Source organism: Bubalus bubalis, chromosome 1, assembly GCF_019923935.1.
Source record: "Bubalus bubalis isolate 160015118507 breed Murrah chromosome 1, NDDB_SH_1, whole genome shotgun sequence".
Taxonomy (NCBI): domain Eukaryota; kingdom Metazoa; phylum Chordata; class Mammalia; order Artiodactyla; family Bovidae; genus Bubalus; species Bubalus bubalis.
Window position 1 is genome coordinate 194537888 of NC_059157.1, and position 27312 is coordinate 194565199.

At 42.7% G+C, this 27312-nt stretch overlaps 1 protein-coding gene across 8 annotated transcripts in view; it reads left to right on the forward strand.

Annotated features, from left to right (window-relative positions):
• Positions 1 to 23673, forward strand: part of DYRK1A (dual specificity tyrosine phosphorylation regulated kinase 1A) — a 148222-nt gene extending 124549 nt beyond the window's left edge. For all 8 annotated transcript variants that reach the window (XM_044948347.2, XM_044948371.2, XM_025293869.3 and 5 more), the window contains 3 exons: positions 6082 to 6388; positions 10138 to 10262; positions 20377 to 23673. In XM_044948347.2, coding sequence (XP_044804282.1) covers positions 6082 to 6388; positions 10138 to 10262; positions 20377 to 20997 — 1053 coding nt within the window. In that variant the 3' untranslated portion in view covers positions 20998 to 23673. The remainder of the gene's footprint in view (positions 1 to 6081; positions 6389 to 10137; positions 10263 to 20376) is intronic.
• Positions 23674 to 27312: the final 3639 nt, after the last annotated feature.

Sequence of the window (27312 nt, forward strand, 5' to 3'; positions counted from 1 at the left end):
CTGTAACCTATCATTTTCCCAAAATTGAGCTATAATTATTATTATTTTAAATTATTTGAGGGGAGCATTTCACTCAGAAGAGTAGATAATTTTTTCCCTTAAAATTGAAAGTATCTTGACCTACGTTTAATATACATGAATTAACTGTAGATTTCATGAAATTTTCCTAAGCTGCAATTAAGCAACTGACTTAAGAAACTTAATTTTTAAAAATGTAAAATGATTACTCCTTTTTAAACAGAAATAAATTTCCAGCAACAAAAAATAATCAAATCCGTAACCAAATGGTTACATTATGAAGATGCACTAGGGATTTTAACCATGAATATGAAGAGATGTGCATGTACTTGCGGTATACTTGCTCAGCTTATTTCCATAGTGATTTTATTTTTACTTTTAAGTTCTCATTTTATGTTTCAAGAGCCCATTTCAGCTTCCTAGTAATGAGATCATACCTACTGGCTATTTTTTTTCCTTTGGTGGGAGAGGGTAAAGAATTAAGGTTATAAATGATGCTTTTTTTGTTGAAGTATAGTTGATGTACAAGATGGGTATTTTAAGTTTTTCACTTTGTTGTGTTTTAATTTTTATTTACAACAGTATATCCACTGCCTAAAACATGACATAGACTACTCCCATCACCTCTAGTACCCTTTTCTGTCATCCACTCTCAGTTTCTGATTTCTGTCATCCTAGGTTAGTTTTGACTATTCATAGGCAAAATTCATAAAAGTGGAATCCTGAAGTATTTATTATTTTGTTTCTTTCACGTAACAGGCATTATTTTTGGAGATTCATCCATAGTGTGTCTCAGAAATTACTCCATTTTATTGCTTCACAGTCTTTCTTTGAATGGAAATGCCAAAATTGATCTGTATTTGCCTGTCATTGGATGTTGGGGTTGCTTCTAGTTTAGGACTGTTTCAGTAAGACTACTGGGAACATTTTGATCAATTTCTGTACACATAAGTTTTCGGGTTTTCTGGGGTCACGACTTACAATTGCCAGATCATAGGGTGTCTGCTGTGTTTTCTTTCTTAAGAAAATACCAGTTTCCCAAGGTTCTCTCATTTTATATTCCCACAAGGTTATGAGAGATCCAATTGCATGACATCCTCGCCATTTCATGTGGTTGGTTCTTTTGAGTTTAGCTATTCTAATGGGCATGTAGTGGTTTTCATTTGATTTCTTCATGATTGAGAATATTGACCTGGCCAGCTTTTCATGGGCTCAGTAGCCATTCATGTATCTTCTTTTGTGACCATCTTTCTAGTCTTTTGCCCATTTGTTATTGGGATGTTTAATTATTGGGCTGTAGAAGTTTTTTTTAATGTAATGGATGTAAGTCCTTTGTCACCTGTATGCCAGTATTTATTCCCAGACTGTGGCTTGTCTACTTCTTTTCTTAGTAGCGGTTTTTAATAAAAAATTAATTTTTTATGAACAGTATTTTTTTTATTCTAAGAAATCTTTACTTCCCTCAAGTTTGCGAAGATACTCTCCTTTAAAAGTTTTAAATTGAAATGTGTATAGTTGATTTATAGTATCATATTAGTTTCAGGTGTACAGCACCATGATTCAGTTATAGATAAATACACACACGTATTCTTTTCCCTTATGAGTTTTTACAAAACTGAGCATAGTACCATGTGCTATTCACTAGGTCCTTGTTGGTTATCTATTTTATATCTAGTGGTGTGTGTATTTTATTCCTAATTTAGCCCTCCTACATCCCTTTTCCCTTTGGTAACCGTGAATTTGTTTTCTGTGTCTGTGGGTCTGTTTCTGTTTTGAAAAGAAGTTCATTTGTATCTTTTTTAGATTTCACATATGAGTACTCTATTTGTCCTTGTCTCACTTAGTATGATCATCTCTAGGTCCAGCCATGTTGCTGCGAATGGCATTATTTCATTCTTTTACATCATTGAGTAATATCTCACTGTATGTGTGTGGAATCACACCACCACGTCTTCTCTGTCTGGTCACCTGTCGATGGACATTCGGGTTGCTCTGTGTCTGGGCTGTTGCAGCTGGTTCCGCAGTGAGCCCCGGGTGCATGTCTCTCAGTTACTTTTCTCTGGACGTGCGCCTAGGGATGGGACTGCAGTCCCATGTGGTAGCTCTGGTTTTAGTTTCTTCAGGAGCCTCCACGCTCTTCCCCATAGTGGCTGCACCAGGTTACAGTCCCACTAACACTGGGGGGCGGGTTCTCTTTTCTCCTCTCCGGTATTCGTTATGTATAGACTTTTCATCTCTTTTCCGTGATGACCACTGTGACTGGTGGGAGGTGGTACTTTATCATAGTTTTGATGTGCATTTTCTCTAATAATTAAAGTGACGTTGAGCATCTTTTCATGTGCTTGTTGCTCTTTTCTTGGGGAATCTTACTTTGTGTCTGTGTATATTTATTTTATCAATAACTGGGAGAAGTGTTCATCTTTCATGATGGTATAGGATTTGTCTTAATCTTTTTAGTTTTTTTATTTTTTTTTCCTTTTAGTTTTCTGTTTTTTGAAGCTCTCTTAATAGGTGTGCCCATTTAGTATTGTTAAAACTTGGTGATAAATTCAGTCTTTCATCACCATGAAATACTCCTTTTTGTCTTTAATATTTTCTTGTGTTTACCTCGTTTGGTATTATTCAAGCTATGCCAATTTTCTAATTCTTAATACTTTTATAGTATTTTTTTTAATCCTTTTACTGTAAACCTGTTCATACTTCTGTATGTAAAATGACTTTTATATAGAGAATGTAGTTGAGTTATGCTGTTTAATCCAGTCAGATAGTATCTTTCTTTCACAATGAATTATTTGGTCCCTAGTTATTCAGAGGATTGGGTTTTAGACTTTTGCCATATGTGTGTTATCTGTTCTTTATTTCCCGCTACTTCTTTCGTGCCTTCTTTGGAGTTGAGTACTTTTGGTGTTTTATTTTATCTTTTCGTACTAACTTTATAGCTATTCCTCTTTGTGTAATTGTTAATGTTGCTCTTATTATATGCCTTTTTAACTTACTAGTTGACCTTAACAAAAGGTTACATAACTTGATAAGCTGTGTGATAACCATGTGCTTTTTATCTAATGCCTTCCATCTTTCGTCATCATGTATCACTCATGTGAACAACATTTATGAGATTTTAAAACACATAAAAGATAAAGATAGTGACAAGTTCTTTTCTGGAGTTCCTTGGCAGTCCAGTGGTTAGGACTGACTTTGAGCTTTCACTGCCATGGACCCAGGTTCAATGCCTTGTCAGGGAACTCTAAGAATCTGCAAGCCACGCATCGTGGGCCAGGACCCCTCCCCTCCCCTCCAGGCCCCCCCCCCCCCCCCAACACACACACACACACACACACACACACACACACACACCCAAGTTCTTTTTACCCATAGAGTTCACTTCTTGTTGTTGTTCCTGAGTTCCATCTGGTTATTACGTTCCTTCAGCCTGAAGAACTTCCTTTAACTTTTTTATTTTGTAGTCAGTAACTTCTGCTGATGAATTCTTTGCAGCAATTGTTTATCTGAAAATACCTTTATTCACCTTTATTTTTGGAAAGATATTTTTCATGGATATGGAAATTTCAGTGGATGTAGAATTATAGGTTTACATTTCAGCTAAAGAAAATGATGTTATGACATTGTTTTCTGTATTACATTGTGAGAAGTCATTGATTTTTCTAAGCAGTGTTTTGTTTTGTTTTTCTTTTTTTATTCCCCCCCCCACCCCACCCTCCAACTTTTTATGTACTACTTCTTCTGTAGGGCAAGGACTATTATTATTCATCTTAAGCAGTGTTTTCTTTAAAATATTTCTCTCTTTTCCCCCTGGCTGATTTTGATGCCCCCCCCCCCCTTTTTTTTTAAATATGTTTTATTTTCCAGCAGGTTGACTTTTAGGTTCTTGTGCTTAGTTTTCTCTGTATTTATTTTCTGTGGAGTGTGCTGAATTTGTTAGATCTGTGGGGTTGATATCTTTCATCAAAATCCTCAGACATTATCCTTTCAAATATTTGTTCTGTTTCACTTTCTCTTCTCCTGATAATTATCCACTTAAATATATGTTATGGTGCTTAATACCATCTTAGAGGTCTCTAGTTTATTTATCTTGTTTTCTTTTTGTGTGTTAGTTTGGATCAATTCTTTGTCTCCTAGTTTACTCATTGTTTTCCTTCTATTGAGCCCAGTCTGCTGTTAAGATCATTAAATGGATTCTTCATTTATGATACTGCATTTTTTAGTTCTAGTGTTTTCAAATTTTAATTTATCTTTAAAAATTAGTTTTAATTACCCACCCTCCCCAGTCTGTCTACACATGTTGTCTAGCTTTTGGACTAAAATTTTTTTTTAATTTTATACTTATTTTTAAAATACCTATTTGCCAGTTTCAACAGTTGGGTTATTTTATATATGTGGATTTTCTACAATTTTTTTTCACTTAATATGGACTCATTTTTTGGGTTTGTTTCTTGTATCTGTAATTTTTTAAATGTATGCTGGACTTCCTGCATTTAAGAACAGTTGAGGTAGAAGTAAATCTTACTTTCCTGTGAAATGAGACACGGCTTCCACTCTGTCAGTCTGCTGGTGCGATGAGACTAGTTGGTTTCATTTGGTGCAGCCGAGTCTGGGCTCTGTCTTGTTTGTTTGCTTGACTTAGATTCTGTTCTCCACTGTCTTCATGGGTGTTTCGCAGTGTGTGGAGGCTGGGGAGATCTTCTATATGTTACGCCCAGCCAGCAGCCCTCTTCTAATGTTCTGTGCCTCAGGCTGGTCTGTGTTCACACTGCTGCCCTGGCTTCAGCTTGCAACCCTGGGGTCCTCCCTGGGTCGTCGGCCTGTCCCACCCTTCGGCCCAGCCACTCATAGCTGTCAGAAGTTGGTTTGGAGGTGGGCTGGATTCTCCCTCCTCACATCCATGGCTTTCGTTCCTTCTCCCACCGTAGTCTCTTCTCTCCCAGGAAAGGCTTTTCATTTTCCAGAATTGAGTTAGCTGTGGTTTCTGTAGTCCTCCACTTGCTGATAGGTTTCTTTTTTAGTTAATTAGTTTGGCTGCCTCGGGCTCAGTGGCAGCCTGTGGGCTCTCTGCTGCCTTGGGGGGGATCTTGCATCCCTTGTGCGAGCTCCTGAGCGTCAGGGCAGCAGTTGTGGTGCGTGGGCTCTGCTTCTTTGTGGCATGTGGGCTCTTAGTTCCCTGACCAGGCCCAGAGCCCACCTTTCCTGCACTACGAGGTGGGTTCTTAACCACGAGACCACCAGGTCCCTGATAGGGTTTTAAAAGGCAGAGATTTTGTGGTTTGCCTACCTAGCTTGTTCTTGATTTTGAAGAGTAATGGTCTCTTACAAATTGCTACGTTGCACCTAGAAGTAAAATCTACTAATACTATTCTGAACAAATTCAGTGTTCATAGGGATTTTAAAGATTACCTGTTAAAACGAGTTTCCCTAAAATGTCAGCACATGTTAAAGGCAGTTTATTAAACGTATTTTCTAAAGTGAAACGTAAATAATTTCCTTGTTTTTTGTTTTTTTTTAAACTGGATATAAGCAAGGTACGGTGTTAAACCCATGGTTCTTTATTAGGAGTGATGGCTAAAGCTTTAATGAGCCACTGTTACCTAGGAAGTGCACCTGAGTTCACAGGTGTATTGGGCAGAAAAGAGGTTCGTAGCCACTGGTTGGTACACTTTCTTTGTAAAGGACCACAGAGTAAAGATTTTGTTGCATATTCTTACTTGGTTCTGTTTGTTTTTACCATCTTTAAAAATGTAAAACCATTTATAGTAGGGGCTGTTTATATAAAACAGCTCTGAAACAGGGCAGAGTTTGCTGATCCCTGCACTAGATGATCTTTATGGTCATTCGTGCCCGGAGTTCTTTTGAATTTCTCCTAACTGCAGTGCTTTTAGAGTAGTACATGTGAAAATCCAGAGGAGCAGACCATGAAACACTCCTTTTAACAAAGGTCTCGCTCGGCCTTACCCTATAAGGAACCTTATTTGATGTGATGTTATGTAGGCTTTTACACATTCCATCAAATTTAGAGAAATCCCCCCCTTTTTTTGTCTCTTTTCTCTTTAGGAGTACAAACCACCAGGAACCCGTAAACTGCATAATATTCTCGGAGTAGAAACAGGAGGGCCTGGTGGGCGGCGTGCTGGGGAGTCGGGCCATACAGTAGCTGACTACTTGAAGTTCAAAGACCTCATTTTAAGGATGCTTGACTATGACCCCAAATCTCGAATTCAACCTTACTATGCCCTGCAGCACAGTTTTTTCAAGAAAACAGCTGATGAAGGTACAAACACGAGTAATAGTGTATCCACGAGTCCTGCTATGGAGCAGTCACAGTCTTCAGGCACCACCTCCAGTACATCTTCAAGCTCAGGTCTGTTGTTCTGATACCATGTTGGGCTTTGAAATGTGTGCTCTTTTCTTTACAAAGTGGGGGTTATTGAATGTATTTTTAAAGATTGTTAATGGGTAAGGAGGAATCCATCAGAGGGCAAACAGAAGAAGCAAGAACTACAATCCCACAACTTCCAGAACAAAAACCCACAATCACTAACCAAAATGATCACACGAATCACAGTATTGTGTAACTCAGGGAAGCTGTGAGCCCTGCTGTGTGGGGCCACCCAGGGTGGATGGGTCATGGTGCCAGAGACTTCTGACAAAATGTGGCCCACTGGAGAAAGGAATGGCAAACCACTCCAGTATTCTTGCCTTGAGAACCCCATAAACAGTATGAAAAGGCGAAAAGATATGACACTGACACTTGAGGGGTGCCCCCGCCCCCAGGTCAGTAGGTGTCCCATGTGCTACTGTGGTGAAGAGAGGAAGATAACTCCAGACAGAAGGAAGAGGCCGGGCCACAGCAGAAACAGTGCCCTGTTGTGGATGCGTTTGGTGATGGAAGTAAAGTCCGATGCTGTAAAGAACAGCATCGCATAGAACCTGGAATGTTAGGACCATGAATCAAGGTAAACTGGATGCGGCCAAGTAGGAGGTGACAAGAGTGAATATCAGCTTCTTAGGAATCAGTGAACTAAAATGGACCGGAATGAGAAATTTAATTCAACTGACCATTGTATCTACTACTGTGGGCAAGAATCCCTTAGAAGAAATAGAATAGCCCTCATAGTCAACAAGAGAGTCCCAAACGCAATACTGGGGTGCAGTCTCGAAAATGACAGAATGATCTCTGTTCGTTTCCAAGGCAAACCATTCAATATCACAGTAATCCAAATCTGTGCCTCAAACCACTAATGAAGTTGAACAGTTCTCTGAAGACCTACAAGACCTTCTAGAACTAACACCTAAAAAAGTTGTCCTTTTCATCACGGGATTGGAATCGAAAGTAGGAAGTCAAGAGATACCTGGAATAACAGGCAAGTTTGGCCTAAGAATACAAAATGAAGCACAGCAAAGGCTAACAGTTTTGCCAAAAGAACACGCTGGTCATAGCGAACACGCTCTTCCAACAACACAAGAGACAACTCTGCACATGGACATCACCAGATGATCAGTACTGAAATCAGGTTGATTATATTCTTTGCTGCCAAAGATGGAGAAGCTCTACACAGTCAGCCAAAACAAGACCTGGGGCTGACTGGCTCAGATTATGATTTCCTTTTTGCAAAATTCAGGCTTAAACTGAAGAAGGTAGGGAAAACCACTAGACCATTCAGGTATGACCTAAATCAAGTCCCTTATGACTACATATGACTACACAGTGGAGGTGATGAATAGATTCAAGGGATTAAGTCTGATAGACAGAGTGCCTGAATAACTGTGGGCTGAATTCTTAACAACGTTACAAACCTTACAAGGTTCGTTACATTGTGCAGGAGGTAGTCATCAAAACCATCTCCAAGAAAAAAATGCAAGAATGCAAAGTGGTTGTCTGAGGAAGCCTTACAAATAGCTGAGACGAGAACTGAAAGGCAAAGGAGAAAGTGAAAGAGATAGCCAACTAAAGGCAGAGTTTTGGGGAATAGCAAGGAGAGATAAAAAAGCCTTCTTAAATGAACAATGCAAAGAAATAGAGGAAAACAATAGAATGGGAAAGACTAGAGATCTCTTCAAGAAAACTGGAGATATCAGGGGAACATTTCATGCAAGGATAGGCATGACAGATGACAGAAACAGTAAGAACATAACAGAAGCAGAAGAGGTTAAGGAGCGGTGGTGAGAATACATAGAGAGACTGTACAAAAAAGATCTTAGTGACCCAAATAACCATGATGGTGTGATCACTCACCTAGAGCCAGACATTCTGGAATGCGAAGTCAAGTGGACCTTGGGAAACATCACTACAGTCAAAGTTACTGAAGGTGATGGAATTCCAGTTGAACTATTTTAAATCCTAAACGATGATGCTGTCAAAGTGCTGCACTCAATATGCCAGCAAATTTGGAAAACTCAGCAGTGGCCACAGGACCGGAAAAGGTCAGTTTCTAATCCCTAAGGAAGGGAATACAAAAAAAATGTTCAAACTACTGAACAGTTGCACTCATCTCACATGCTAGCAAGGTAATGCTCAAAATGGTCCAAGCTAGACTTCCAACAGTTTGTGAACCAAGAACTTAGAGATGTACAAGCTAGATTTAGAAAAAGCAGAGGAACCAGATATCAAATTGCCAACATTTATTGGCTCATAGAAAAAGCAAGGGAATTCCAGAAAAACATCTACTTGTGCTTCATTGACTGCGCTAAAACTTTTGACTGTGTGGATCACAAAAACTATGGAAAATTCTTCAAAAGATGGGAATACCAGACCACCTTAACCTGCCTCCTGAGAAACCTGTATGCACATCAGGAAGAAACAGTTAAAACCATTCATGAGCAACTGACTAGTTCTGAATCAGGAAAGGAGTACTTCAAGGCTATATATTGTCACCCTGCTTATTTAACTTACATGCAGAGTACATCTTGTGAAATGCTGGACTAGATGAAGCACAAGCCAGAATCAAGATTTCTGGGAGAAATATCCATAACCTCAGATAATGCAGATGACACTACCCAATGGCAGAAAGCAAAGAGGAACTAAAGAGCCTCTTGATGAAGGTGAAAGAGGAGAGTGCAAAAGCTGGCTTAAAACTCAACATTCAAAAAACAAAGATCATGGCATCCGGTCCCATCATTCCATGAGAAATAGGTTAGGAAAAAACGGAAACAGTGACAGACTTTATTTTCTTGGGCTCCACAATCATTTCAGACACTTGACTTGAAACTATGAAATTAAAAGGTGCTTGCTCCTTGGAAGAAAAACTATGACCAACCTAGACATCATATTAAAAAGCAGAGATATTACTTTGCTGACAGAGGTCCATATAGTCAAAGCTGTGGTTTTTCCAGTAGTCATATACAGATGTGAGAGTTGGACCATAAAGAAGAGTGAGCACAGAAGAATGGATTCTTTGGAACTGTGGTACTGGAGAAGACTCTTGAGAGTCCCTTGAACTGCTAGGAGATCAAACCAATTAATCCTAAAGGAAATCAACCCTGAATATTCATTGGAAGGACTGATGCTGAAGCTCCAATACTTTGGCCACCTGATGCAAAGAGCCAACTGATTGAAATGACACTGATTCTAGGAAAGATTGAGGGAATGAGGAGAAGGGGGCAAAAGAAGATGAGATGGTTGGGTGGCATCGCTGACTTACTGAACATGAGTTTTAGCAAACTCCTTGAGATAGTGAAGGACAGGGAAGCCTTGTGTGCTGTGCTCCTTGGGGAAGCAAAGAGTTGGACACAACTTGGCAACTGAGCAACAACAAGGGAGGAATTATTTTTCGTAAGTATTCTTTGGGGCTAGTCAGAAAAAGTCCACCAAGTTCCAAGACTTAACTGTGCATATAATAAATTCTGCTTGGGAAAAAACGAGTGGCCAAATATTTAAATTGTTTTTAAAGTGGAAATACTTGGTCCACATGCTTGAGTTTTCCCGACTTAACTGAACTTGGTCCTATTTGAGTTCAGTGATCTATGTGAAAGAAGAGAATTGGGTGCTTTTCTGGCGCCCTTTCAGGTTAATAGAGGGTGTTTCAGTTTTAATGTTACAGTTTTAGGATATATCTATTTCAACACAACTAACTTCACACTCACAAGTAGTGTTGTGTTTTGATGCTCCAGGTGGATCGTCGGGGACGAGCAACAGTGGGAGAGCCAGGTCGGACCCAACGCACCAACATCGGCACAGCGGCGGGCACTTCACGGCCGCCGTCCAGGCCATGGACTGTGAGACCCACAGTCCGCAGGTGAGCCTGGCCCGCCCTCACGCACACCCCCTGCCATGCCTGGGGAGCAGTGTGGGTGCCCAGGGTCTTTCGAGTGGTTGTCGCCTACCCCAAAGGGTCACAGCTTCCTCACCTGTAAGAGCTTCTCACTTACGAGACTGACATAAAGCAGCACAACCTTGCAGTCATTTCCCTCCTTGTTTAGAAACAGCTAAGATTTACTGAGTGCACATGAGCCGCTGCTCCATGTGCGTTTCCCCTGTGTTTATCTTGTTTACTCTGGTAGCGTTTTGAGCCTTACCCTGTTTGGAGTTTCCTTTTACAGTGGGAACTGGGACTTCCTGGGTTCAGGTCTTTCTTAGGCTCAGGATCTTAATTACTGCCTCTCCCTCCTCTTGTCATCTGTCACCACCAATGGGCCTAGGTTCTGGATCAGTTTGGGGTTTGATTTCTGTCCTCCATGTTTTGTGTTTTTAAGTTTTTTCGTTCGGTTGGTTTTTCAACTGATTAAAGAGGATCTAATGAAGTAAAATTTCTTGAGGGGGTTAAGCAGATGGTAGTAGTAAAAATATTTACTAATATTTAAATACTCTGTAAAATAGTAAGTTAATTCATCCTGAGTACTGCGTAATGATGCCTATAATGAGAGGCAAGTCTATTATTTAATGAGAAATAAAGTGGACGTTGATGAACATCACCCCTGTTGTTGGGCCTGGGGCTGCCGCGGGCTGGTGGAGTGGTGCACCTGTCGGAGGTTGTCGCGGCTCTTGATTGGTGGTCACCAGCCTGCTGGGCAGGCCTTCCTGCTTCTCACATCATCTTTTCCCGCTCCCGTTCTCTCCAGTACTTGTTTCAAACTCTTCTCTTCCTCTTAGAAGCCTCTCCTCCTCTATTCTCCCTGACTCGTCCCTGGGTGGGGAGCACTCTTCAGAAAGGAAGGCCTCACGGCCTGTCCCCAGACACCTCTCCTGCCTGCGAGGGCGCTTGTCTGCTGCCTCCTGCCCGGCCCGCTGCTACCCGGGGCCTCTGCTCGCCGCCTTCCCTCCACGCCCGGCCCTCCACAGGCGTCTAGATGGGCTTCCCCGGCCCGTGTGTTCCCCGCGCCTGCCTGCTGCTGCCCGGGGCCTCTGCTCGCCACCTTCCCTCCACGCCCGGCCCTCCACAGGCATCTAGACGGCCTTCCCCGGCCCCTGTGTTACCCGTCCCGTGCCCGTCCGCTGCTGCCCGGGGACTCTTGCCTCCGCGCCTGGCCCTCCCCAGGCGTCTCTGGACGGCCTTCCCCGGCCCGTGTGTTCCCCGCTCCGCGCTCTGCTCTCCGCGGGCTCTGTCTCCTCGCCCTTCGAGAGGCCTGCTGCTGCTGCCGTCAGCCTGCTCCCGCGTGAGCACCTGTCCTGTGGTGTCACCAGCGGTCAGTTCTCAGGAGCCGGGCGGCTCTCGGTCGCTTTTCCCTCCGGTCCGCACTCACAGTGATGCGGCGCTGGTTTCTGCCTGCCCTAGGCAGGCTCGCCTCTGCTTTCCCGGACAGCGTGGCCCTCCGCCCCACCTGCCCCCTTCCGTCATCGCCTCCTTTCTGGATTCTCTTCTCCGCCTGCCAGTGAAAGTGGACGTTCTGTGCCCTCTCTCACTGACACCCTCCTGGTGACCTCTTGTGCTCCTACCAGTGCCCACAACTTCCATCTTGATGTCAGTCACTTCACATCTTGATTTCTGACCTAGACCTCACTCTTGAGCCCTGTGCCTTTATTTCTGATCATCTCCTATCAGTGCCGCACTGGAGGTCTCCACAGCATAACCTACAAATGTGTCACGTTGATCCTTGTCATCACTTCCTCTTCTACCACAGCTCATCTACTTTATCTGTTCTTTGTACAGAATGGCCCCGAATTTACCCGTTTTCTTAGGTCATATACACTTGATGCTTGGGAGTTAATCCTTGAATCTCCCCCCCCCCGACATGAAATCCAGTGATAAATAGTGTGGATTCTGAGTATCCTACATGTGTTTCTGTTCTCTCCACTTCACTCCCCTGCTCCTTGCTGCAGGCATCTCTAGCTTATGTTACTATAAAGATGGTTTTTGACTGGTATTCCAGCATCTGTTTGATTCACCAGTTCGCCTCTGTTCTTCAGCCAAGTAAATAAATGTTTAGGAAAGCAGTCTCATCCGGATGCATCCCCTGCTTTCAACCACTTTTTGGCTTTCTCTTGTACTTTAAAAAAAAAAAAATTGAGAAGGCTTCCCAGGTGGTGCTGGTGGTAAAGAACTGCCTACCAGTGCAGGAGACAAGAGACACAGGTTCGACCCCTGATCAGGAAGATCCCCTGGAGGAGGGCACAGCAACCCCCCTCCAGTATTCTAGTCTGGAGAGTCCCATGGACAGGGTTGCAAAGAGTCAGACGCGACTGAGCGCAGGGGGTTTTCAGTGGTTCCTGTGCTCTGGCCCCGACCCAGGCATTCTTCCTCTCCATTCACTCTGGTCTTCCGGGAATTTTTTTCGTTTTCCGGACCTTACTATGTTCTCCATCACAGTTCTCACGTGGACTGTGCTCAGCCTGGAATATGCTTTTCCTCTCTCTCTGCTTTGGTGACTACTGTATGTCCTTCTGAGCTTAAATATCACTACCAGAGGCTTTCCCTAATTCTTCAGAGTATCCTTCTTTCCTCCCTTTATTCTTCCAAATATATTAATACTGCAAATACATAAACTCTACCAGGATAAGGTAAGACATTTGTGTTCATCCTACCCGTATTTAAAGAAGTCAATATTGTGTCTTGTTTGCTTCAAACCTTTTTTATTTAATTTTTAAACAGTTGATACGTTCCCATGGTTTAAAAATCAGTAAACATAAACGGGTATTCAATGAGAAGTCTTTCCTTCTGTGTCCTCTAGCCACCTAATTACTATATTAATGTTATTAGTTTTCTGTAGTCTTTCTGAGATATTTTATACATACTCAAGCAAATACAAATATATATTCTTCATCTACTGTTTTGCATACAAGTGGTAGGTAGCATACCATGCACACTGCTTCACAGCTTTTTTTTTTTTATTTTAATGTGTTTTACATATATTTTTTAATAGATACATTATGGAACTCATTCTGTTTCATAGAGAGCTTTTTCATTCTTTTTGTTTTGCTTTTAATAGTCACACAGTATTCCGTTGTTTAGATGTTCCACAAGGCATTGCAGTTGTTCCCTATTAATGGACATTGAGTCTACTTTGAATCTTCCTTACTTTACTACTCAAAATACTGCTATAATGAATAACCCCATATACAAATCATCCACACACACACACACAGTTAGTTCATCTGTGATATAAATTCTTGGACGTGAAATTGTTGGGTCAGAGAATAATGTGGCTTGTCACTTTGATGACTGTTGCCAAATTACTTTCTGTGAAATTTGTACCAGTTTAGCTTGCCAGTAAAAGCTCAACATTCAGAAAACGAAGATCATGGCATCTGGTCCCACCACTTTATGGGAAATGATGGGGAAACAGTGGAAACAGTGTCAGACTTTACTTTTCTGGGCTCCAAAATCACTACAGATATGCAGCCATGAAATTAAAAGACGCTTACTTACTCCTTGGAAGGAAAGTTATGACCAACCTACATAGCATATTCAAAAGCAGAGACATTACTTTGCCAACAAAGGTTCGTCTAGTCAAGGCTATGGTTTTTCCTGTGGTCATGTATGGATGTGAGAGTTGGACTGTGAAGAAGGCTGAGCGCCGAAGAATTGATGCTTTTGAACTGTGGTGTTGGAGAAGACTCTTGAGAGTCCCTTGGACTGCAAGGAGATCCAACCAGTCCATTCTGAAGGAGATCAGCCCTGGGATTTCTTTGGAAGGAATGATGCTAAAGCTGAAACTCCAGTACTTTGGCCACCTGATGCGAAGAGTTGACTCATTGGAAAAGACTCTGATTCTGGGAGGGATTGGGGGCAGGAGGAGAAGGGGACGACAGAGGATGAGATGGCTGGATGGCATCACTGACTCAATGGACATGAGTCTGAGTGAACTCTGGGAGTTGGTGATGGACAGGGAGGCCTGGCGTGCTGTGATTCATGGGGTTGCAAAGAGTTGGACGCGACTGAGTGACTGATCTGATCTGAACTGAGTTTTAAGAAACTGGGATCACCTTTGGATACAGTCTGAAATGAAAAACCTAGCATTGGACAGAGTATAGTTACATTTTGTTTATTTCTTTGCATGTATGAATTTGAGGAGTGTCACAGTTTAAGAACCATTCGCATTCTCTGATTGGAGTAGGAAATGGCAGCCCACTCCAGTATTCTTGCATGGAGAATCCCAGGGACGGCGGAGCCTGTGGGCTACCGTCTATGGGGTTGCACAGAGTCGGACACGACTGAAGTGACTTAGCAGCAGCAGCAGCATTCTCTGAGAATTTTCTGCCTGTTTTTTGTGTGGATTATTTTCAGTAGTATTTCTTGGGACCACTTTCATTGAGTAAATACTGAGTGATCTGTGCTAGCCACTGGTGATAAAGAGACAGGCTTTGCCTTCCTAGAGGTTACAGTGACTCAGTATATAAATGAATCAAGTGAATAGAAATTGCAAGAACTAGAAAATAAGACAATATCATAGAGACGAGCTGTTTGTTGGGTGAGGTGTATTAAATTTTAAGTAGGCCCAACTGGTAACAGATAGAGCCCCCAAAATATGGTAGCTTGAAGAATGTGAAGTTTCTCTTTTATGTAATGTCCAGAGTGGGCATGGGGGTTAGCAGCATGGCTCTCCCATGTCCTGGGTTCCTGACATCTTGTGACTGCCCCATCCCCAGGGCCTAGTTGTCTGCTGCATGCCGCAGAAGGACCTGGGAGGTATTTTGTGGACTGGATCTGGTTGTGCTATAGGAACTTGCCATTGACCAAAACAGTCGCACGGCCGTGTCTAAGTACAGTGGAGACTGGAAGTGAGTGTGGTTGGAGCCACATGCCCCGGAAGAAGTTTTTTGAGGACAACTGGGAGTCTCTGGCCCAGAAGTTAGGGCAGCGTTAGCCAGAGTGGTGAGGGAAGACATTGGAATTGAAACAATGAGAAAGAAGCATCCAAGCAGAAATTAGAAATCAGAGCATTGTAGGCAGAAGGGAACAGTATGTGCAGATACTCTGAGGCATGTGAAAGATGTTGACCAGATAGAGGAACAGAAGGAAGATGCTATGTAGTAGGAACCCAGGCAGCAAGAAGAAGGCAGACTAGAGGAAAAGGTTGGAGAAATGAGCATTGATCAGACTGTGCAGGTTGTGTATCCATTCATCCATCAGTGGATGCTTGGGTTGTTTCTTATTTTGGCTGTTACAATAATGCTACAGTGAACATGTGGGTACATACATCTTTCCAAGATAGTGTTTTTGTTTTCTTCAGATAAATACCCAGAAGTGGAATTGAGGATCATGTGGTTCAGTTCAGTCACTCAGTCATGTCCGACTCTTTGTGACCCCACGGACTCCAGCACTCCAGGCTTCCCAGTCCATCACCAGCTCCCAGAGTCCACCTAAACCTATGTCCATTGAGTCAGTGATGCCATCCAACCATCTCATCCTCTGTCGTCCCCTTTTCTTCCCGCCTTCAGTCTTGCCCAGCATCAAGGTCTTTTCAAATCAGTCGATTCTTCACATCAGGTGGCCAAAGTATTGGAGTTTCAGCTTTAACATCAGTCCTTCCAGTGAACATTCAGGACTGATTTCCTTTAAGATGGACTGGTTGGATCTCCTTGCAGTCCAAGGGACTCTCAAGAGTCTTCTCCAACACCACAGTTCAAAAGCATCAATTCTTTGGTCCTCAGCTTTCTTTATAATCCAACTCTCACATCCATACATGACTACTGGAAAATCCATAGCCTTAAGTAGACAGACCTTTCTTGGCAAAGTAACATGTCTACTTCTTAATATGCTGTCTTGGTTGGTCATAACTTTTCTTCCAAGGAAAGCGTCTTTTAATTTCATGGCTACAGTCACCATCTGCAGTGATTTTGGAGCCCCCCAAAATAAAATCTGGCAGTGTTTCCACTAACGTTTGCCCCATCTATTTGCCATGAAGTGATGGGACAAGATGCCATGATCTTCTTTTTCTGAATGTTGAGCTTTAAGCTAACTTTTTCACTCTCCTCTTTCATCAAGAAGAGGCTCTTTAGTTCTTCTTCACTTTCTGCCATAAGGGTGGTGTCATCTGCATATCTGAGGTTATTGATATTTCTCCCAGCAATCTTGATTCCAGCTTGTGCCTCCTCCAGCCTAGCGTTTCTCATGATGTACTCTGCATAGAAGTTAAATAAGCAGGGTGACAATATACAGCCTTGACATACTCCTTTTCCTATTTGGAACCAGTCTGTTCTTCCATGTCCAATTCTAACTGTTGCTTCCTGACCTGCATATAGGTTTCTCAAGAGGCAGGTCAGGTGGAGTGGTATTCCCATCTCTTGAAGAATTTTCCACAGTTTATTGTGATCCACACAGTCAAAGGCTTTGGCATAGTCAACAAAGCAGAAATAAATGTTTTTCTGAAACTCTTGCTTTTTTGATAACCCAACAGATGTTGGCAATTTGATCTCTGGTTCCTCTGCCTTTTCTAAAACCAGCTTGAACATCTGGAAGTTCATGGTTCATGTACTATTTAAGTCTGGCTTGGAGAATTTTGAGCATTACTTTACTAGCGTGTGAGATGAGTGCAATTGTGCAGTAGTTTGAGCATTCTTTGGCACTGCCTTTCTTTGGGATTGGAATGAAAACTGACCTTTTCCAGTCCTGTGGCCACTGCTGAGTTTTCCAAATTTGCTGACATATTGAGTGCAGCACTTTTACAGCATCATCTTTTAGGATTTGACATAGCTCAGCTGGAATTCCATCACCTCCACTAGCTTTGTTCATAGTGATGCTTCCTAAGGCCCACTTGACTTCACATTCCAGGATGTCTGGTTCTAGGTGACTGATCACTCCATCATGATTATCTGGGTTGTGAAGATCTTTTTTGTATAGTTCTTCTGTGTATTCTTGCCTCCTCTTTTTAATATCTTCTGCTTCTGTTAGGTCCATACCATTTCTGTCCTTCATTGAGCCGATCTTTGCATGAAATGTTCCCTTGGTATCTCTTGTTTTCTTGTAGAAATCTCTAGTCTTTCCCATTCTGTTGTTTTCCTCTGTTTCTTTGCATTGATCACTGAGGAAGCCTTTCTCATCTCTCCTTGGTATTCTTTGGAACTCGGCATTCAAATGGGTATATCTTTCCTTTTCTCCTTTGCTTTTCTCTTCTCTTCTTTTCACAGCTATTTGTAAGGCCTCCTCAGACAGCCTTTTTGGTTTTTTGCATTTCTTTTCCATGGGGATGGTCTTGATCCCTGTCTCCTGTACAATGTCACGAACCTCCATCCATAGTTCATCAGGCTCTCTATCAGATCTAATCCCATGAGTCTCAGTTCCACTGTATAATCATAATATCATGTGGTAGTTCTGTTTTTAATTTTTTGAAGAACCTCCTCCATACTATTTTCCATATAATGGGTGTATTAATGTATATTCCCATCAGCAGTATGTGAGGGTTTCCTTCTTTCTGCATCCTCACCAGCAGTTGTCATTTGTTGTCTTTTTGAGGGTGATGTCTCATTGTGGTTTGGGTTTGCGTTTCTCTAGTGACAAATGATGTTGAGTTGCTTTTCTTGTGCATGGTGGCCATCTTTGTGTCTTCCTTGGAAACGTGTAGTCAGATTTCCTGCCCATTTTTAAGTCAGATTATTTGGGTTTTTGATACTGGGTTTTATCAGTTCTTTTTATGCTTGGGATATTAGCCTCTTATCAGGTACATGGTTGACAAATGTTTTCTCTCATTCAGTAGGTTGCCTTTTCGTTTTGTTGATGGTTTCCTTTACAGTACAATAGGTTTTTAGTATAATGTAGTCTCATTTGTTTATTTTTGCTTTTGTTGCTTTTGCTTTGGTGTCAGATTCAAAAATCATCACCAGGGCTTGTTCCAGACTGTCTGTGTTTCCTTCTAGGAGTTTTCTGGCTTCAAGTCTTGAATCCCTGTTGTGTTCATTTGGGGGTTTGGTGTAAAATGGTGGTTGAGTTTCATTCTTTTGTATCTGGCTGTCTAGTTTTCCTGACACCATTTAAATTAATTAAGTTCTTCTCTGTGCTGGGTCTTCACTGTTGCACACAGGCTCTCTGTGGTCTCCGTGAACAGGGGCTGCTCTTTGCTGAGCTGTGTGGGTCTTCATTATTGTGCACAGGCTCTCTGTTCTCCGTGAGTGGGGCTGCTCTTTGCTGAGCTGTGTGGGCTTCTCCTGTGGCAGCTTCTCGGTGCAGAGCGTGGGCTGCAGTGTTCGTGGTGCCCAGTCTTGGTTTCCCCGTGGCCTCAGGCATCTTCTGGGCAGGGATCAGATCTATGTTCCCCGTGTTGGCAGGTGGATTCTTAACCACTGGACCACCTGGAATTCCCACGACACCATTTATTGAAGGGACTAGCCTTTCTCCATTGTATATTTTTGGTTCTTTCTCACAAATTAATTGACTGTATACACATAGGTTTATTTCTGGGCTCGCTCTCCTGTTCCATTGATCTGTGTGCTGGTTTTTGTGCTGGTACCATGCCGTTTTTAGTTACTGTAGCTTTGTAGTATAGTTCCGTATCAAGGAGTGTGATGCTTCCAGCTTTTTCTTTCTCAGGGTTGCTTCGACTACTTGGATATTTTTTGTGGATTACAAATTTTAGGATTTTGTTCTATTTTTTTTTTAAAATGCCATTGAAATTTTGATTTTCATAGGGATTGCATTGACTCTGTAGATTGCTTTCAGTAGTTTGGGCACTTTAACAGCGTTGATTCTCCCCCTTACAGTCAGTGAGCATGGACAGTCTTCCCATTGCCTTGGGTCTTCCATGTCTCTTGCTCATGTCTTGTTTTCCATATAAAGCTCTTTCACCTCCTTGGTTAAATTTATTTCTTGCTTATTTTGTTCTTTTTGATGCCTTTGTAAATGGGATTGTTTTCTTTTTCTGATATTTTATTATTAGTATATAGAAATGCAATAGGTTTTTGTGTAACTGATTTTGTATCCTGTAATCCTGCTGCTGCTGCTAAGTCGGTTCAGTCGTGTCCAACTCTGTGCGAGCCCATAGACGGCAGCCCACCAGGCTCCCACGTCTCTGGGATTCTCCGGGCAAGAACACTGGAGTTGGTTGTCATTTCCTTCTCCAGTGCATGAAAGTGAAAAGTGAAAATGAAGTTGCTCAGTTGTGTCTGACTCTTCGCGACCCCATGGACTGCAGCCTACCAGGTTCCTCCGTCCATGGGATTTTCCAGGCGAGAGTACTGGAGTGGGGTGCCATTGCCTTCTCCTCCTGTAACCCTACTGAATTTAATATCTCCAAAACTTTTCTCATGGAGTCTTTAGGGTTTTCCATATATAATGTTGCATCATGTGTATGTAGCAACCATTTTACTTCTTTATTTCCAATTTGGATGCTTTTTATTTCTTTTTCATGCTTAATAATTTGAGTATCTGTTTTAAAAACATCATTCTTGCGATTTGGAGAGTGGTTTGGTAAAAGGCAAGGGTGGAAGATGGGAGTTGATTTAGCAGGCTGTTGTGTTAGTCTAGGCAAGAGATGGTAGTGACCTCGGATAGAGTAATGAAGAGATGCCAGATGTGAGTTCTTATTTTGGAGGTGGCTTTAGTGTTACTTACTGATTGTTTGAGTGGAGGAATGGTTAGGCAGCTAAATGCGTAGTAGTGGTTCAGTTAAACCAGGAAAGATGGAGAGGAGGGGCTTTAGAGTAAAGAATATCTTTTGGACTGATCAGAAATAACCAGTTTTACCCTCTGGCCCTTTCCAGAAGAAGTTTGCTGACCCCTGGCATAAACAGTGCTCCCAAGGAAGGAAAGTGGCCAATAAAATATATGACCCTGTTTATGGGTATAACTTGCTAAAAATTGCAACTTTCATAATAAAATGATTTTCACTCTTGAAACATATGCAAGTTTGTGTTAGAGAGCTGTCTAAGACATTAAAATTTCAAACCCCTCTCTCTAATGTAAATGCTAATGTAGCTTTTAATTAAAGATTAAAGCTTGGAAACGTCCTCTGAATAAATCATTTTACAATCTGCTCTTCCAGGTGCGTCAGCAGTTTCCTGCTCCCCTTGGTTGGTCAGGCACTGAAGCTCCTACACAAGTCACTGTTGAAACTCATCCTGTTCAAGAAACCACCTTTCATGTAGCCCCTCAACAGAATGCATTGCATCACCACCACGGAAACAGTTCCCATCACCACCACCACCACCACCACCACCACCACCACCACGGACAGCAAGCCTTGGGCAACCGGACCAGGCCAAGGGTCTACAATTCTCCAACAAATAGCTCCTCTACCCAGGATTCTATGGAGGTTGGCCATAGTCACCACTCCATGACATCCCTGTCTTCCTCAACTACTTCTTCCTCTACATCTTCCTCCTCTACTGGTAATCAAGGCAATCAGGCCTACCAGAATCGCCCAGTGGCTGCTAATACCTTGGACTTTGGACAGAACGGAGCTATGGACGTTAATTTAACCGTCTACTCCAATCCCCGCCAAGAGACTGGCATAGCTGGACATCCGACATACCAATTTTCTGCTAACACAGGTCCTGCACATTACATGACCGAAGGACACCTGACAATGCGGCAAGGGGCTGATAGGGAAGAGTCCCCCATGACGGGGGTGTGTGTGCAGCAGAGTCCTGTGGCTAGCTCGTGACTACATTGAAACTTGAGTTTGTTTCTTGTGTGTTTTTATAGAAGTGGTGTTTTTTTCCAAAAAAAACAAAGTGCAAAGCTGCTTGAATCAGAAGGAGATTAACACACTGAACTGCTACAGGAGGGCAAAGCTGACTTTTTTTTTTTTAACTTGAAAAGATTGCAAAGGGACAATGAAGTTTTTAAAAGAGCCATGTCCAAACCCATCTTCTCGGATAGCTCAGAGGCGTCCTCTTTTTGCCGCCCCCCATTTTAACTTGCCACATCCCGGTCACGTAGTGGGGTTTTTTGTCTTTCTATTCCACAAAAGTTATTGTTCAGATGTTGGTCTTGCTCATTTGCCAACTAATTTTAAAATAAAAAGGCACTGCACATCATTTGCATACAGGGCCCCATGAGGGTGTTTTTCTCTCCCTTTTTGTTTTTCCTTTTTTTTTCCCCCCTGCCTCCCGTTTTTGTTTTGTTTTTGTTCTGTTTGGGGTGGGGGGTGGGAAATTGGGGTTTTTAAGTCCTCTAAACACACTTGGGCACGGAAACGCAGTACTGTAAGAAGAGGGACCTCCAGCTCACACAGTCATCACCCTCAGCTGTATGGAAGGGACAGTTGTATCGGCGTGGGGAAGGCACAGGACGCATGCTGAGTGGCGGGATCAGAGCCCTCCTGTCTGAACCTCCTGAGGAGCAGAGCAGCACTGACCTGGGATCCTGGGGGTCTCCCGTTGCTGAGGCCGCAGAGAGAGAGGAACGGAACGTGACTGGTCTCCCGTCCAAGGTGCACTGAGAAGCAATCAACGGGTCAGTCGTGGCCAGTCCTGAGGAGGTCTGAGTGGTGGTCTTTGGGAAAACCTTTGGCCTTATGGATTTGGACTCGAAACTAGAAGAGCCTACCATTTCAGATGCAATCACTTTGGGACATGCTTTTGCAGACAGTCCTTAACGCTGAAAACACAGAGAATGGGTAAACAAGAGGCCTTTCTTTTAAAACAGACTTTGGTGACCCACTAATTGTAAGGTATTGCAAGGTCACTTTGCGTGTGTCATAAAGTTGACTTCCTTATTGGTTGAAGGTCACAGAAGTAGTGGTTTGCTTTGATGGAAATAGCTACAGCTGTGTCCCTTCCTGCTTTTTACTTTTTCTTTTGCTTTTTCTCGGCACGTGGTATCTCCACCATTTCTTCTGCACAAAGATGTCTTCTGTTCATCCTGAACATTTTTTAAAAAAAAATGCAGAATTTTATGTGACTGCTTTTTTGCCTCACAATTATGCTGTGAATTTTACAAAAATTTATTTTCTTTTTTGATAATTTATTGTACCAAAGCTGTTTTTATAGCACATAGATGTCTGTAACCAATAATGTAGCAGTTCTGCACTTTGACACAAGGTGTAACTAGACCATTTTTAAATGTCAGTTGAAAATTATGGCTGTACTATTGCTTAAACAAAACTGGAACTGTTGCTGAATCCATAGCCAATACATTTACAGCAATCTGTGTACTGAACATGATAGACTGACACCTAACTCAAGATTACAACAGCTGTTACATCCTCAGTGTGTTCAGGCTTCTGAAGGTAAAGGGACACTGGATCCAGAAGCTATGGAACTAGCAGTTGATTCTTGTATTCCTGATTAACCTACTTGTAAACTTGAAAGCAAGACCTCGATTGCACCAACAGGTCCAAAACATGAGCACGAGTAAAGCAGAACTCGCACGCGTGACCTGAGATGAGCAGGCTGGTGTTTTAACAGGTGCCTAGTTTTGAGATTATGCTGCCTTAATGTAACACAGTCTGGCAGTTGCTAAATTTGTGTTCCCATTTTAAATTGACCAATTTTACGGTGTTATACTTTTGAGCGGTTGAATTGGGAGAATGAAGATAAGAAATTTACCTGTCCAGGATCAAAGAAGCCTAGAAAAGAAGCAGTAATCTACCTCTGCCGATAACCCTGTTCAAAACAACTCAGCAGAAACACCACGTTACTTTTTATTGGTCAATTCCATGTGGCTGACTAGGTCAATTTTTTTCTGAACAAAAGCAGGTTTTTATATGTAAAACAGTGACAAAAGACAAAAAGGTTTAAAACTATGTGAATGTGAATGGAAACTTGGGAATATCCGTTTTTATAAAACCACACAAAAATTTTTTTTTGTTGTTAATCAGGAAATCCATATTTATTTTGTAATTAAATGTCAAGCCTGTGGATGATTTTTGAACTTGGTAGTTCATGAAGGTTTACAGTGAATAAAAGGATGTCATCTTGAGTCTAGCAATATCAAAAGGAATCAGTAGTTACTGCTGTTTAGGAATATGAGGTGAAGACATACGTGGGTCAGGTCATTTTTTTTCTGTGCTGGTTGCCACATCTTAGCAAGCACCAAAAAAAAAAGCAGTTTTTAAACCGCTATTTACATACAGGAAGTCATCAGAGCCGACGCTTCTGCATACTGTGTTATGTTGCAGTCCAGTTTTGTGTGCTTTACTACACGGTTTGGTTACAGGGCTTCTGTGCATTGTAAACATAAACAGCATGGAAAAGGTTAAATACCTGTGTGCAGATTGTAAGATCTGGTCCGGACTTGCTGTGTATATTGTAACGTTAAATGAAAAAGAACCCCCCTTTGTATTATAGTCATGCGGTCTTATGTATGATAAACAGTTGAATAATTTGTCCTCAGACTCTTTACTATGCTTTTTTTAAGATTAATTTAAGAAAAATGTAAACATAGTTAAAAAAAAAACCTTTCCTATGCAATTAACCTGGTCCAGGTAATGGTCTGGTAGGTATACCAACTAGAAGTTTGAAGTCAAATGTGTAGAAAGGAAAATCATAGTTACATCAACCTAGGCTTCAAAAATCTTGGAAAAAAAGTAAAAGTTGGAGGTTTAACAGACGATTTGATTTTTTAAGACGGACTCGTTACTATATTCACAGGTTCTGTCTGATTGAAAATGCTAGTAGTTCGTCATGTTGCGGATGGCGTGGGAGTTAGGTGGTTTTCTCTAGGCTTTGACCTGTGTGGAAACACGAGGAGCTACAAATCATACCCTTCCTCTTGCCCCAGATCCTTGGTGGACGTCTGACAGGGGCTTTCTTGTACAGAGTCTTAAGATTCCTGCCACAGTGAGTTAATCCTCACCAAAAATCTCTCTCTATAAATTAGCCTGTGTAAGTATGCAGTAAGGTAGCTTTCAGAAGGCAGAAGACTTACTGTAAAAGTTGAATGTGATTTCGTTAAGTTCAGATTGACTGTGTAAAGTTGCACCTACCACGTGTGAAAGGAAAACTTCCTTTAGTGTTTTTCTTAGGGTGATGAGCATTTACTTAGGTAAGCGGCACATTTTATATGTCAGACTCCAAAAAGCCTAGGCTTGTTTTATGAATACTAGAGCTACCAAAAAAAGAATAAGGTACAAGTGAAATTCATTTAGGCTGCAGTAATCCTCTAAGGCCAATAAGATGACCACTGTGTTTGCCAGTTCACCCCATTTTCAGCGCCTGTGTTGTTAAACTCACAGTAAGTTTTAATAAGGAAATACAGCGAGGACAGAGCAACTGCTACATTTCCTGTCGGCCCCCCAGTTTTTTCTTGGCCTGCCCTTGCTAGCTCTCAGAACACGAGTTCAGGGACTTCCCTTGGGGTCCCCGAACACAGTGGTTAAGACTCGACGCTGCCGATGCCTGGGTTCGGTCCCTGCTTAGGAACCCACAGGCTGCCCAGCTCAGCCGAAAAAAAGAGTATGAGTTCAGTACTCCTTTTAAAATGTGCCTTTAAGTGAAGGGTAATTGCTTTTAGTACTGTGTTGGTTTACACCACACATCAACATTCATCAGCCATAAGTATATACACATCCACTCCCTCTTGAACCCCCCATCTTACAATCTTCATTTTTATGTCCATTTTTGTCATGTGGCCAAAGCTAATAGGTCAAATGATTTATTTTAGATAGAGAACTTGGTCTTCATACCATATATGAAAAAAAACGTATGAAATTTTTTAAGATTAGGGTTGGGAGTAAAACCAACTTTGGCATACTGAGGCTGTATTCGGGTTCTTAAGACTCCTGCTTGGGATGTCTGCACATTGGCACGCCCTTGGTGTCGGGGAGGAGCAGAGTAGACGATCTCATTTTCTTAACCGTGGATCTCCTCCCCTAGACTTGTTGCCTAGGGTAAAAACCTACCTCAGGTAATCTCTAGTACAAAGAACAAGAAAGCCCTGTGAAGACGGCCTGTTCCATCCTTCATCACCCTCGTTACATCGCCGGTCTGTGCGTCCCCTAAGAACCATCATGTGGGTATCACCTGGGCTGCCACCGTCCACTAGTCCTGTCTGCCTGTCCCTGTGCTTAAAGCACTCATCATACTTTGCGGAAGATTCGCTCACACGGTAAGTGGTCCATCAGTTTGTGCGTCTGTCTTTCTCTCGGGTGTCGTGTACAGCGAAGATCCCCGGTTTCAGCCTTTCACAGGAAAGCATAATGGAAGGGCACAGGTGTTCTTCCATCATCACCCGCAGGGATAACATTCACCTCAACACAGAAGGGGCCGGAGGTGTTTGTCATCAATTGTTTTCCAGTTTATTACCTGACATCTTCAAAGACAAAAGTTTTTCTACAACTGAAACACAGCGGTTTAAATACATACCAAAAAACTAGGTAGAACCCCACAGGTTTCAGTATCTGCTTCATTGCCTGAAAACCCAGGGGTTTTGTTCTTTACGTGACAGACGATGAGATGGTCGGATGGCATCACTGACTCAATGAACATGAGTTTGAGCAAATTCTGGGAGATAGTGAAGGACAGGGAAGCCTGGCGTACTACAGTCTGGGGTTGCAAAGAGGCACGACTTAACGACTTCACACCTTGAGGGTATGACGTTTTATTAAAAACAAGGGTTGGAATAATCTGTATGTTTTCAGTCTTGGCATGTCATGAATTACTTGCCACCTGCAGCAGGACTTGGGGATGCTGCTTCCAAGGGGTAAGGACAAGCCTTCAGCTGGCTTCCTTAGGCCTTAGCTGGTTGTCATAGTCCAGTCTCAGCTGGGTGCTGGAGGAACCGAGTCTAGGAGTAGAAGTCTGGTTGGGTAGTAAAGCACATTTTAAATGTAGGCCAGGAAAAATGGGTGGCAAAGCTCCCGGGGAAGGATGGGGGAGACAGGCCAGCAGTGAGTGCAGCCTCACTCTTGGCGAAGGTGGTGTGCTTGTGTGGCGTGGGTGTGGCCAGCCACGTGCTCAGATACAGATCCTCCGGGAGTTTTCAGGCCGCAACACGTTGGAAGGCTGTGTAGGAATTGAAAAGTGAAAAAGTGAAAGTGGAGTCGCTTGGTCATATCCGACTCTGGAGGAATTACATACATGTTTGTCTTAAAAGACCATAGTTAATTATGTTTACCGTTAAGTTTTAAAAATTGTTACTTTTGAGTGGTTTTTTTTTTTTTTTTTCTTTTTTGGTTTTCCATTCTTGTAGATTCTACTCCTAGTATTGACTCGTTAACTCATTTCCTATAATCGCCTCAGTTGTTCAGCTGAAGCTGCAAAGAGGAGGATTCTGAGCCAAAGGGAAGAGAGAGGGGCAGGCCCCAGGCACGTGGCCCGTCCTCCCCAGGTAGGGCCAGGGAAGCCGGCTGAGTGGCTGGGGCCTCGCTGCCCAGGGAAGGGGGGAGACGGCCGAGCCCCAGGGAGATCTGCTGGGAAGGGACGGCTTCCCGAGGAGAGGGTGGAGGTGGTAAAGGTGGAGTGCGGGGTGGTGAGTCGGTCCCTCTTGACTCAGTGCTGTCTGGGAATGCAGTAGCCAGCTTGGCAAGGGTGGGGCTCGTCACCTCCCTAGACACGGAGGTGACATGATGGTGTCACACAGTCGTTTGTGGTGGTAAAGATCTGAGGCTTAGTGTTGTAAAACAGCAACCCCAAGGAGGAAGTTTCTGTTTCCATGTACATCACAGGTGAGCCCCATCGGTGGAACAGGTAACACGACCCAGGACCCTGAGCTGGGGAAGGAGTTGCCTTCAGGAATTGTCCAGCAAACCAGTAAGCAAGATGTAGGGGGAAACTGATTCTGGTGAACCCTGCTGCTGCTGCTGCTGCTAAGTCACTTCAGTCGTGTCTGACTCGGTGCGACCCTACAGACGGCAGCCCACCAGGCTCTTCTGACCTTGGGATTCTCCAGGCAAGAACACTGGAGTGGGTTCCCATTTCCTTCACCAGTGCATGAAAGTGAGAAGTGAAAGTGAAGGTGCTCAGTCGTGTCTGACTCTTAGCGACCCTGTGAACTGAAGCCTACCAGGCTCCTCTGTCCATGGGGTTTTCCAGGC